Below are 13,398 nucleotides of genomic sequence, written 5' to 3' on the forward strand. Positions count from 1 at the left end.
CGTGTTGTGAATCCCAAAAATGGATAAAGGAAAGCGGCTTGGCTCCTATGCTTTTTAAATTCTTTTATGCTTTATATTTGAGTTTAGGATGTCGTACTTTAAAAGGGGATATGGAATCTCTTGGTTGTACAGAGACAGTGCTCAAAAATCCAAACAAACCCATGAGAGTCTTAGAAAGTTAGCCCTAAATCCTTTGTTTCAGAAAAATACGGAAGGTCTGCACTTTTCTGCGGAGTATCCGCACTTGTACGGAAGGTCCGCACTTTTGTGCGGAGGGTCTGCACTTTAGTGTGTTCACGGCTAACTGCGGAAGGTTCACACTTTTCTGCGGAGGGTCCGCATAAGTGCGGAGGTTCTAGACTTGTGCAGAAGGTCCGCACTTTTCAGAGCATAACGGCTAGTTTTTAAATATGGAGTATAAAAATTCCACACCCTTCAATGCAACAACACTGAGCCTTTTTTTTTAATGCAACCTGAAGGTGTATGCTGATTGGATTTTTTGTTGTATAGTGGTTTGATTTTTGTGTCATTGCGCATGCTAACCTCGTAATTTGGAACAAGAGGCCCATTATTTATACCATAAGGGAGTCATTATTCAGAGGTCAGCCTCTCTGCCCCGAACTCACGGTTCACCCCAACCATCGGCCTCCTATTCTTCCTCCTGCTCCTCACCTTTTATGTTGCTGCCAGACGGAGGTTATCCAACATGAACAACACATGCCTCTAAGGCCTCTGATGAGCCCGGAATGGCTAGCTGGTGTTGCGCACCATGTACAACCTATGCTATGGTTTGAAGTTTGGAGCATTGTAGGGCTTCGTCTAAGGGCAAAATGGGATGAGCCACAGTTTCGAAAGCCAGACCGGATGTCGAACTAGCAAGGCCTCTTGTTCACCGCCGATTGACTTGGTTGTACTCCGGATTCAAAGAGTGAGTGAATTTGTACAAAATGTGTAAAGTTAGCTAATTACTCCCTCCGTTTCGCAATGTTTGTCTATGACCTCGGAAGTATTTATCTCAAATTGTTTATCCATTGCAGTAACCAAGGATATTTTATGATCCATTTTACTGCTATACCCTTGAGTGTATGCATGCTTTTACTCCAACGTTGGTGAATTAATTGCTCTCATCTTTGTATTGATTAGGGGTAGCATGGTCATCTTATTGTATTTTTTCACTCGATTTTAATATTTCTTAGTTTGTATATAATGGTGGGCGTGAACAAACGTTACAAAACAGAGGAAATAGCCACAACACAAAGTAGAGCAGAGTGGTCAGCCTAGTCACGAGTTAGTCAATGTGTTCCTCTTGTGAGGTCACGAGTTTGAGCTCCCTCTGGCGCAACACCCCCCACCCCCCACCCACCCAAAAAAAAAATCTTTAAGATCTGTCAACCCGCCTTGTTGGGCTACGTCACATAGTTGGGCGCCTTGTTTGTTTGTCGATTTTGCGATCAAACCGAGCGTTTCACCGGTTCCAATTTTTTCAACCACCGGTCCGGTCTGATTTTTAGAACTATCAATGGAGCATGTTGGCTTTGGACCAAGACAGCACCTCATCAACGACGACGAACACCTCCGTGTAGTGGCTGATGACGAACTGGATGATTTACACACAGGGAGATAACATTTTTGACCTGTCACCAACTCACCAGCACAAAAAGAGATAAAAATTTATCTTCCATTACTAAGCCTCTCCCGTTCTCTTTTCAGCATTTGTTAAGAGATGGCACATGATTCTTTTTTTTAGATAAACTAGATGCTTTAAGCAGTGCTCGATTTTTTTTTTTTTTTTTTTTTTTTTTTGAGAAAAGACACCCATTGCATAAGCAGTGCTCGATTGGTTCTCTAGACTTAAATCTAAAATTTTACGAAGCAGAACATGCAAGTATCTAATGTTTGTTGTATACTTGCACTTAAATCTAAAATTTTCTGAAGCAGATCATGAAACTATCTAATGTTTGTTGTATACTTGCCATATCATGCTTTAAAGATAACACCAAAGTATCATAAATTGTTGGGTCAAGGTAAATTTTGTCAAGCAATAATCTTATTTCTGATGGTTGCAAAGTATGCAGTCAGATAGGTTTTAACATCAGTACAGCTTGTCTTGCGTATATCTGAACAATTAAGAAAGGTTCAAATCTAGAGCCCTGCGAAGTTTCATGTCTATGGAGCGTGATCCATGGCCATGTCTATATACTGTACTGCTTGCTATTGATTGGAAATATTATTCTCTAAAAAATTGCTTTGGACTCCAAATTTCTAGTAACTTCAATTAATATATACATTTAAATAATATTTTCTTGTTATAACGTTTCTATGCAATTTTCTTTCTGTACTGTATTGAGTATGTGCGGAAACATGATAAAGAAAAGAACTTTCACTAAAAATAATTGACTAGAAATTAAAGAACTTTCAATCATTTTTGCAATCCATCTGATTTATATCTGATGGCGGGAGCTTTATTTGTGTTGTTCAATAATGTTGTTCAGACTGTTAGATAAAACATTAGACTAAACGTGAGGATCAACTAGCCTAATTAACATGAACACTCAGTTTGCATAAATCGGAAACAGCATCAAAATTGAGGAAATCCACAGAAAAAATAGCAAAGCCCAAAAGCCCATTAAAACATCAAATCCTTTACTTATTTTCAGCTCATAACATCATTAAAATGTACTGAAAAAGAAGCCCAAAACTTCATTGACGGCCCGGCCTAAAACGCCACAAAAACACACGCCAAAAAACTTTACAATGCGCGCGATCTCGGCCCAATACTCCCAAGCCGGCCCAAAGTTGATACGCGCAAGTGGCCCATTATGCGCGCAGGCGGCCCAATCACGCCGCAAGCCTAAGTCGGCGCCCAAAACCCCATTAACCATTGGTTTTCCGATGGCTCTCATCGTCCACATCCAGAACAAAAAGGGGGGGCCGAAACCCTAACCCTAGCTTAGTTGACACCACTACGTCAGAGTAGCTTATTAGTGATGGGTGATAACCCTCATTAGTGACGGGTAAAATCCCCGTCACTCCGAACGCGTCACTGGATACATTAGTGACGGGTCTGAATCCATCACTAATGACATATATCAGTGACGGATCTAGATCCAGACCCGTTACTAATGACTATATATCAGTGACGGGTCGGGTCTGTTTTTGAAAAACAAAAAAATATAAAATGGGTTACAAGAAAATATGGATGCTTATCAGTAATTACTAGCTCATGGGCAACTGAGCTGTCACACAATTATTCCAATGCAATATATGTTACATACCCGCAAGAACTGGTCCCTGATTACAGTGTTGTTCATTCGGAGGTTAATCTATAGATTCACCACTGCATTCATGTGAGTGATTAAAAGACAAGGAGGCACCGAAACAGCCTGCAGGTGTGCAGCAGTTGACCGGAGAAGCAAACCAAACCTTGAGAGGCACAATCTTCTCCTTGATCTGCATCTCCTCTTGGCGAAGCTGATGATCTCCAAGTCGGGATCTACGCGCCCAAAGCAGCAAGGGAATCAGTGAGCAGAGCAGAGCGGTTGGGGCGGCTTTGTCAGTTCTACATCGCATTGCCGAGTTAAGGAATTCGAAAATGTTTATGCTAGAAAAATGAACCTGTGCAATGCAATACAATTATTTCCACTAGGGCTAAATAACATCCTTAATTTCCCCCAAATGATCAAACTGATGAACCAAGAAACTAAACCCACGCATTATTGACCTAGCCACTAAAATGAAAAGCAAGGTTGAAGCAGACGAGATAATACACCTATTCTCTTTCCCTACCCTCTGGTCAAGAGGGTCACCGAGATGCTCCTCTCCTTCACAGCCACGCCCTGACAAAATAAAAAAGCTCACGGCAGCTATGAGCAACATGGAGGGTGCTCGAGAGATATGGACACAGATGGCATAGCAGCGCGCTGGAGTTTGGGAAAAGCGAGCGCTAGCGAAGGTGGAAATTGGGCAAGGGAAATCCGTACCTGTCCGAAGGCGAGGGAGCACCATGAGTGAGTGGAGATGGAGGTAAAGGCGGAGGCAAAGCTCCATCCAGCCCCTGCTGCGCCCGTCGTAGGTCCCACTGTCGTGCCTTGGATCCGCCGTGCCCGCTGTAGCACACTCCTCATGCCTCACCGCGCCATGGATCCACTCGCCTCCACCTCGAACCATTGCTGCAGGACAGGGAAGCGTGGTCCGATAGGTTGCCAAAGAGGAGAGAGCACGGGCGGCTGGGATCCATTGCGAGATATGCTTGGTCCTCATCCGGCGGGTGCCGTTCTTCTTTACGACGGGGTGAGGAGGATTTTGGGGGTGGTTTTCAACTTTGATTGGCAGAGAGCGGTATTGAGAATAAGAGGCTTGAGAGGAGAGGAGACTAGAGCGACGAAGAAGAGGAACGATCGGCGTTGATCGAGCTGGGGATGGAGACTGACAGGGATGGGCAGAGAACGGCAGGAGGTGCGACGTCGACATCAACGCTAGGCATGGGGACAGAGCGATTAGGGTAAACCATCACACTGACCTGCCTTTTATGTCATGCACCCACCCCCCTTCCTCCTGCCTTGGCCAGCCTGGGCCGGAAAGGCCGCCTGGGCCACTGACCAAGCTGCCTTGGCCCTCCCATATTTACATTAGTGACAGGTGTTTTCAGGGTCTGTCACTAATGACTTTGGCATTAGTGACATGTGTTGTTATTACCCGTCACTAATGAGTGGTCCCTATGTAACCTGTCATTGCTATCATTAGTGACATGTCATTTCCTCACCCATCACTAATGATAGATCATTAGTGACGGTCTGAGACCGTTCCCAGCTTGGGGTCACATTAGTGACAGGTCCTCGTGTTTCGCGGATTCGAAACGTGCGTTCGAATCGTATTTGAAACTGTGTATGTAATATTTGCGGGTGTGCTAGTATACAGAGTATACAAGAGACATGAGACAATGTAATGAAATTGTAAAGTTTATTCATTCATATCGAATTCATAAAGTACATCTTTCGATTACAAAGTTTTACTCCACGACGCACACGCAATCTGACTATCTCATATGCTGCGATTGCTTTGTCTTGGTTCTCGGGGCTTCGTGAAGCTCTCCGGTTAATTACGCCCGTCCTCGGGCTACCTCCGATTAAGCTGCGCTGGCGGTCGTCGTATTAATATCGTCTCCGGGTCTGCAAGGCTGTAGTCACACGCAACAAAGACCAAGCAACGTAAGCGTTAGAAATCAAAAGCGATAGAGAACGGGATAACAGTCTAGCGTGAGCTTTTTTGGACTGTTTATGTATCCCGGATCATCATCAGCCACGTAGGCCTCAAAATCGTGTATGTTCTACGAAGAGGTGAGCTAGGAGTGCGGCACGACGCGTAGCTTCTACCGGAGGTAGCAGCATGGCCACAACCAGGAGCTCCGTCGTCGTGCTTGACTCACTACCTCCCTCTTCGGGCCTCAGACTTGTCCTCATCAGCCATCCCCGATGGCAACAGGCAACGAGCCACACAAGCAAAAGCCACAAAGGCGGGGTGATCACTTGTGGGCCACGCAGGCTCCAGCCACAAAGGCGCATGTTTTGGTAAGCCACAAAGGCGATAACCACACAGGCAGGGTAACAATGTTAGCCGACAACCGGAAGCAACAAAGGCAATGTAACAGTATTAATCTGACATAGAAAGGCAATGTGACAGTGTTGACGAACACTAGAGTAGCACGGCCAACAAAAGGAACAACCACCACTAATCAATTATCACCAACAGAGATGAAACAAGCATCACTGAATAGCTAAACATCCGCATGAGTACATAACCATCAATAGGGCCATGTTAACTCCAAAGACAGTGAGTCGCAACTACCATGAACAGCTCCTTTACCACAGGAACATATTGGAGACTATGGGGCCGCAAAGAGCAGCCCTCACTATTCTTTGATCAACCACAGCAGTAGGGGATTAACAACAGCAAGTAACGGGTCATAGCACCAAACATCTTATAAAAGGACTAAGCATCTGGCAATAGCATAACTCAGTATCAGGGCAACCAAAAGAAACCCATCCTCTGAATTTTCTGCAACACATGATCACCAACATGAAGCAGCCATATCACCGAACATCCTATAAAAGGATAAGGTCTGGCAATAGCATAAATCAGTATTGGGGCAACCAAAAGAATGCCCACACTCTGAATTTTCTGCAACACACGATCACCGAAAAGCAGTAGCCATATGAACGCAAGCCTCACGGCACGACGGCCAGACATCAGTGCATAGCATCACCATTAGAGAGAAGGGCAGCATCAGGCCGCCACCAGTCGACTAAGAACAGGAGGAGGAAAGGAGAGCCTCAGTTTTAGCATCATCGGTGGTCTCCGAGCACAACGGCACGAAGGCCGGGCTATCACAGAGCATCAGCATGAAGCATAGCGGCCGGGCCTCAGTTTTCATCACTGGCCAACGGGCACGCCGCATCAGCGAGCACAAAGGCGGCACAATGGCACGCACAGAGACGATCCTCACGGCGCGACAGCTGGGCACCACAGCACAGCAACCACATGGATGCACATCGCACTGGACTGCCGCTCCTGATTTGCATGCAGGGATCGGACTCGGGCCAACAGCGACGCGGCACATGCACGGCACTATGGCCGGCCGTCACATAGCATCAGAGGGGAAGGAAATCACAGCTGGGCCTCACCTCGAGGTGTAGACATGGTGATGATGGCGATGGATCGGAGGCACGTCCCAGGGAGCGTGGGTGCAGTAGAAGCGGCAGGGGCTCCTGTCGATTTCTCCTTGCCGATGGTGAAGCTTGCTAGCGGGGAGGGGAAGGCACAGCTGCTCGGTAAACACACCTGGCGACACGGCTTCAGCGTAGCAAAAACTCCCCCCTCCGCTCCCAAAAAATCGATCCCCATTATATGGATGAGATCTTGACTTGCAACCAAGAGATAAAGACCAAAATCGGTTAGGATAAGAAGGGGATTCGGTTTTGAACTTGATACCGATCCGTTTTTATAGCTTCTAGATGGAATCCCTCGCCAATTTGGTCTGGATTTGGGGGGGAGGGGGGATTCGGATGAGGAGGGGCGCCTGGCTTTTGATCGATGTGGAGGCGGCTTGGCTGTTGTGCCTCTCGGCTGGAGGAAGGAGAAGGCCAGTATGGGCCAGCTGAGCTGGGGGAGAGAGCAGGCCCGCTCGGGCTGGAAGGGAGGTAGGGAGGAAGATGAGACCGAGTAGGCCTTCCCAGCAAGGTGAGCACGTGTTTCTTTTTTTTTCTATTTTATTTCCATATTTGCATATGCATGCATGTAGCATATACGTGTATATGTATAGCTCTTTTGGTATGCCGAAATGACATCGTACAAATGCCCCCCACCAAGTTGAGCTCATGTGAGAGCAAGGAGCGAGTGCTCGACTTGGTGCTCATAAGCCTGAAGGAATAAAATAGCTGTCGAGTATCACCCCGGAGCCTTTTGCTGCGTCCGCTTTACAAAACTAGCCAGCGATTATGATTTTTGACTTATGGTGGAAAGACGCACCATTCCTCAAAGAAAACATATCAACTCTACTGCGACCTTGGGAGGTGCCAGCCAGTATCATTGAAAAGGGTTTGACTCCGTTGCGACCTTGGGAGGTGCCGGTCAGCGTTGTCATAAAAAGATAGAGGACTCAACTGTGACCTTGGGAGGTGCCAGCCAGTGAAGATCTCTGAAGAGAGATTTTATCAACTCTATTGTAACCATGTAGCAGCCACAATGCCAGCCAATAGGGTTGAAGGGTTTCACAGCTCCACGTGAACCGCACTGGCACGCTTCACTACTCCCGATAATCCTCAGTTGCAACGAAACTCAGTGCCACTTCTGAGGGGATCCTTGATTCCACTGCGACCTTGGGAGGTGCCAGCCAGTGAAGGCAAGGAATGATATACTCCACTGTGACCTTGAGAGGTGCTAGCTAGTGAAGGCATAAAATAAATATAAGACTCCACTGCGACCTTGGTAGGTGCCAGCCAGTGAAGGCGAAGACTTCACAGATCCGTAAACAAATAGATGGTGTACTTCTCTGCTTCATCAAGCTGCAATAGCTATGAAAAAATGGTTAACTAATAATAAAGGGGAAATGCATACTAACAGCCCTGTTTGATGCATTTGGTGTTTTGAAATATAGGCTTTTCTTATGTCACCGAGCTATGAGGTGACCCTAAGATATGGTCACAAGAGACTCCTCCTTTGAAGTCGATAAAGAGTCATGACAGTTGCATTTAATTAGCACTTGGGTGTACGTGTGTGAAGAACACATGTTTGAATGTACTTATGAAAACAGTGGGGGTTTTCCCAAAGCTGCCTCCTCGGCTAGAGCATGCTGACAATCATGTACTCCCTGGGGGCTGTATTTGTGAGTGGCATAGATCAAAGGTGGGTAGGAAGTGAGCTGTAGCATTGTTGCCTCCAATTTCTGCGAGGGTGGTGGACGATGGTCACTCTCCGTCATTCGTAATTTTCATGCCACATATTGATGGTGACTTTACTTGCACATTTGTTGATTCTTCTTCCTTGACGTCGGGAAGGCTTTGATTTGATGACACCTTCGTTGGGTGTTTTGAACTTTAATTGACCTTCATTGGGTCTTTGAATTTGCTTGAACTTGAACTTGATCTTGGGATTGCGAATGCCTTTGAGATTCCACCATCCACGCTTTGTGGTACTAAACCTCGTGGGCAACTTTTGTGTAACAAGTCCCTTGTTTCTATCACGCCGGGGTGGCAAGAAGCTGCACACATACCCACGACTTATGTCGGGAAGGTAGCCCTCTCTTGCTCTTTTCCTATGGTCGTCCTCGGGTAAACTTATGCTGGGGTGGAAGAGTACGGGATTAACAACGGCTGGTCGCTTCAGAGGCAGAATGAGTCAGCCTTGACGCCCAAGCGTAGACAGAGGAACATGTGTCCTTTGTGCAGTGTGTGTTTATTATCACAGCTTAAAACTGCCATGACACTTCATACATCTCTGGAGGTTAGTCCTGCAAGTAGCCATACCTTGGGATCGCAACCCAGCGACAGGTAGAAAGGCCATGATCACTGTTGGGTGGATCGACACCCTTTTATTTTGAAAGACTTGTACCGAGCCTCGGAGTTCTCCCTTTTCAATGTTGATCCAAGGGGAACAGAGGACGGCTCTAAGCAATAAACTTTTTGAGAAAACGACCGTTAATAGGGGGCATTGGATGAACGCCCCCCTGGTTGATGAGTTGGTAGGCACCTCCGTCATAGACTTGTTCTACAACGTAAGGCCCCTCCCATTTCGGCTCAAACTTGCCTTTGCTTTTGCCGGTGAGAATGATCGGGCGCCTCAAAATGAGTACTAGCTCGCCCTTCCTGAATACGCAAGGTTTGACAAGCTTGTCATACGCTCGGATCATGTTTTGTCGATAGAACTGTAAATTTTGGAGAGCACTGAGGCATTCTTCTTCAAGGGTGTCTAGTTCTTGGAGCCGAAGGCGAACTCTTTTGTCTTGTGTGATTTCATTGTGTATGGCAATCCGGAGCGCGGGAAGCTCCAGCTCCAGTGGTAAAACAGCCTCCATGCCGAAGACAAGTGAGTAGGGCGTCGATTGTGTGCGGGTACGGACGGTGACCCGATACGCCCATAATGCTTCAAAGAGATGGTCATGCCAATCCCTCTTGTGTTTTGTGACTGTCTTTTTCAGAATGCCCACGAGGGTCTTATTAAAAGCTTCAGCCAAGTCGTTGGCCTGAGGGCAATACCCTGTGGAATAGTTCCATTGAATCTTGTATTTTTCAGCGAACTTGTAGATCTTACTTGACTTGAAAGACAGTTTGTTGTCGGAGGTGATGCGATGAGGAATTCCGAAACGGTATATGATGTTGCGCTCGAGGAAGTTGATGACGTTATGGGATTTCACCTCCCTCAAAGGAACTGCTTCCGTCCACCTGGAGAAGTAATTAGTGGCGGCGAGAATGAATTGCTGCCCTTTAGAAGAGGGTGGCTCAATTTTTCCAATTATGTCGATACCCCAGGCGTCAAAAGGTCAAGAGGGTATAGTCAGGTGTAACGGAACTGGGGTACGATGCTTGAAGTCCCCGTGTATCTGGCAGGCATAGCAAGATCGTGCCACTTGAATGCAATCGGTCATCATACCGGGCCAATAGCCTCCTGAAAGCTTTAGGCTATGGTACATCTTTGGTCCGCTCTGATGTCCACCACAAACACCTGCGTGTACCTCTTTCAAGGCTTTATCTGCCTCGCTTCGGGACAGGCATTGAAGAGGCATCTCATGCCCATAAGAGCGTCGATACAGGACTCCCGCTTTGTATATGTATGAGGGGAGTCTCCTTTGCAATTGATGTCTTGCGACGGGGTCACTTGGCAGACCGCCATGCTTAAAATAATCTAAGAATGGCTTGCGCCAATCTTGCTCATCAACTTCAGTAGTCACCATGGTGTTCACTTCGTGGTCTTCAGGGATGAGCTCGAGCACGGCTGGTAGAAGCCATCTTTCTTCGACCTTCACTTCCGCTTGCCCATCGGGTAATACAAGGGCTGCGGCTAGCTTCGCAAGAGCATCCGCTGAAGCGTTCTTGCTTCGAGGGACATGTCTGATTTGTATGAGTGCAAATTTCTCCATGAGTTTGCGAGTGGCTTCCCAATATGGGACCAACTCGGGTTTGCGCACTTCATAGACTCCATTAACCTGTCTCACAATGAGCTGAGAATCTTCGTACACGTGAAGAATATGTATCTCCATGGATAGTGCGAGAAGAAGCCCAAAGATGAGGGCCTCGTACTCGGCTTCATTATTGGAACATTCCTCCTTAAGCAAGGAAAAGGAATGGTATAAAGTTTCTCCTTTGGGGCTCTTGAACACTATCCCCGCACCGGCTCTCCTACGAGGAGTCCCGTCGGGGTCGGACTCCGTGCGTGAAGTGCCGTCGAAGTAGAGTTCCCATGGAGCCTCCATGTCAACTATGAATACTTCCTTGTCGGGCAATTATGTGACTAAGGGCGAATCATCCGGAATGGGATGCGCCGCTAGGAAGTCAGCCAAAGCTTGTCCTTTAATGGCTTTTTGAGGAACGTACGTGATATCGTACTCCAGCATCAATAATACCCATTTTTCGACCCTGCCTACAAGGGCGGGTTGACTAAGAATGTACCTCACAGGGTCCGCTCTCGCAATAAGCTGGACCTCATGTGCTAGCAAGTAATGTTGTAGCTTCTTGAGTGCAAAGATTAGCACTAAGCAAAGTTTTTCAATGGGGGAGTAATTACATTCAGCTCCCACCATGGTTCTGCTGAGATAGTAGCATGCGACTTCCTTTCCTTCGTTGTTAATCTGCCCAAGAAGGGCACCGACGGAAGTGTGTTATGCTACGATGTATAAAATGAGAGGCCGCCCTTTGATGGGGGCCATCAGCACCGGCGGATGTAGCAAATATTGCTTAATGCTGTCGAAAGCATTTTGACACTGCTCGTCCCAAATGAACGGCACCCTTTCTTCATGAGTTTGTAGAAGGGCTGAATTCGCCCGGACAGATTAGAGATAAAGCGTCTTATGTACGCTAGTTTTCCTTGCAAGGACTTGAGTCCTTTTAAATTTTTCGGCAGAGGCATCTTGAGGATCGCCGTTATCTTCTTAGGCTCAATTTCAATGCCTCAGTAGCAGACGATGAAGCCTAGGAAGACGCCGGATTGCACGGCGAAGGCACTTTTAAGCGGGTTCATCTTTAGTTGGTACTTGCACAGTCTCTCGAATACGATGCACAAATCTTCTTGATGATGCTTACGCTCTCGGGTCTTGACCACCAGGTCGTCGATGTAGTATTCTACGGACTGGTGGATGAGGTCATCAAAGATGACCGTCATGGCGCGCTGGTATGTAGCGCCTGCATTTTTCAAACCAAAGGGCATTACTGTATAGTAAAAATTACCCTTCGGGGTCCTGAATGCTGTGTCGATAGTGTCGTGTGGATCCATCTTGATTTGGTTATAGCCGGAGAACCCGTCCATGAAAGAGAGGGCTCCAAAGCCTGTAGTAGAATCGATCACTAACTCGGTGATCGGAATAGGGAAGTCATCTTTCGGGCAAGTGCGATTCAGGTCACGGAAGTCTACACAGACCCGGACTTGCCCGTTCTTCTTCATTACTGGAACGATATTAGCGAGCCATCGAGGATATTGCACCTGTTTGATGAAACCCGCTTTAATCAACTTATCAACTTCGGCAATAATGTCATCTTGTAATTCCGGGCGGAAATGCCATGGATGCTGTTTAATGGGACGAAATTGCGGATCTATCGCTAATTTATGAGTAGCAACACATGGGTCAAGACCCGGCATTTCTTTATACGACCATGCGAAACAGTCTCGATATTTCATTAAAAATTGCTTATAATCTTCGCGCTCTTTGGGTGAAAGCGTAGCGCTTACAAAAGTGGGGTGAGGATCATCTTCACTTCCGAGATTAATCTCTACAAGCTCATCTACAGTTTGCTGCCTGCCGTCCTCCAACTGGTAAGGAGCCGGGGTAGCATTGAGGATTTCTCCATGACAAACTGGCGTCGCTTCGTGTATCTTGGCCAAGAGGTATTGCTCGTTTCTCAAGCCATGTCGCGCGTTCGCAGCAGCGCAGAATGACCGGGGCTGATGAGGGACTTCATATATCTCGATCAAGTCCTCTTCATCGGATGGCATTTTTTCATCATCCTCGTGCCCCCAGTCTTCACCTAGTACGAGGGAGATGACCCTTTTTCACGAGTCATTCTGACTGGCTCCACCATTCTTCACACACGTTGGGCGGAGATGGTAATCGCTGATTCCTTCGTAGCTTTATTCCGGACCTCTCGAGTAAGGGGACCATGCTTGGTTCCACCCTTAAAGTCCCGATGATCTCCTCCTTATCCGCTTCAATATCTTCTCTATTTTGGCGACTATCTTCTTCACTCTCCCCTCTTTATGCTCAGGGGATGTAGAGGTGGCCGCTTTATTAGTCACCTGAAGTGTTTGCGCAGCGGTTGGAGGGCCATCTATTGAGCCCTCATGCACTGTCATAAGAGGTTTTTCTGTATTAGCATTATACTCGAAAAGTATCGGGGAAGGTGTATTCCCTTCAACTTTAACGGAAGGCACCTCTATCCAGGGCCTAGCTTCTGACCTTGTCAGGGTAGTAGTCATTGATGACGCTGACGAAGAGGCCTCCAAGTTCCCCAAGATTAAGGGTGTCATGGAGGTGGGCGATGCAGAGTTCCAACTCCAGAACGTGCCTGAATTGTCCTCTTTGATTGCCCCCGGTCCTTGTTGTCGTCGAGACACGGGAGCGTACGATCGAGGCTTTCCTCGGTCCCTACTGCCATGAACACGAGGGAAAGAGCCTCGTTGTCTTGAGCATGGTGTGAT

General features: G+C 47.1%; 1 protein-coding gene across 3 annotated transcripts; it reads right to left on the minus strand.

Annotated features, from left to right (window-relative positions):
* Positions 1 to 3,081: 3,081 nt before the first annotated feature.
* LOC133929729 (uncharacterized) lies at positions 3,082 to 4,395 on the minus strand. Of its 3 annotated transcripts, none has more exons than XM_062376515.1 (3): positions 3,981 to 4,395; positions 3,787 to 3,836; positions 3,082 to 3,493 (listed from the first exon to the last, which is right to left on the minus strand). In XM_062376515.1, exons 1-3 carry the CDS (start codon positions 4,122 to 4,124, stop codon positions 3,319 to 3,321), a joined length of 369 nt encoding a protein of 122 aa, XP_062232499.1. In that variant the 5' UTR covers positions 4,125 to 4,395; the 3' UTR covers positions 3,082 to 3,318. The 3 variants fall into 3 exon arrangements, with proteins under 3 accessions (XP_062232499.1, XP_062232498.1, XP_062232497.1); XM_062376513.1 differs by having other exon boundaries at positions 3,088 to 3,493; positions 3,770 to 3,836; XM_062376514.1 differs by lacking the exon at positions 3,787 to 3,836 and having other exon boundaries at positions 3,086 to 3,493.
* Positions 4,396 to 13,398: the final 9,003 nt, after the last annotated feature.

Source organism: Phragmites australis, chromosome 9 (genome assembly GCF_958298935.1).
Source record: "Phragmites australis chromosome 9, lpPhrAust1.1, whole genome shotgun sequence".
Taxonomy (NCBI): Eukaryota; Viridiplantae; Streptophyta; class Magnoliopsida; order Poales; family Poaceae; genus Phragmites; species Phragmites australis.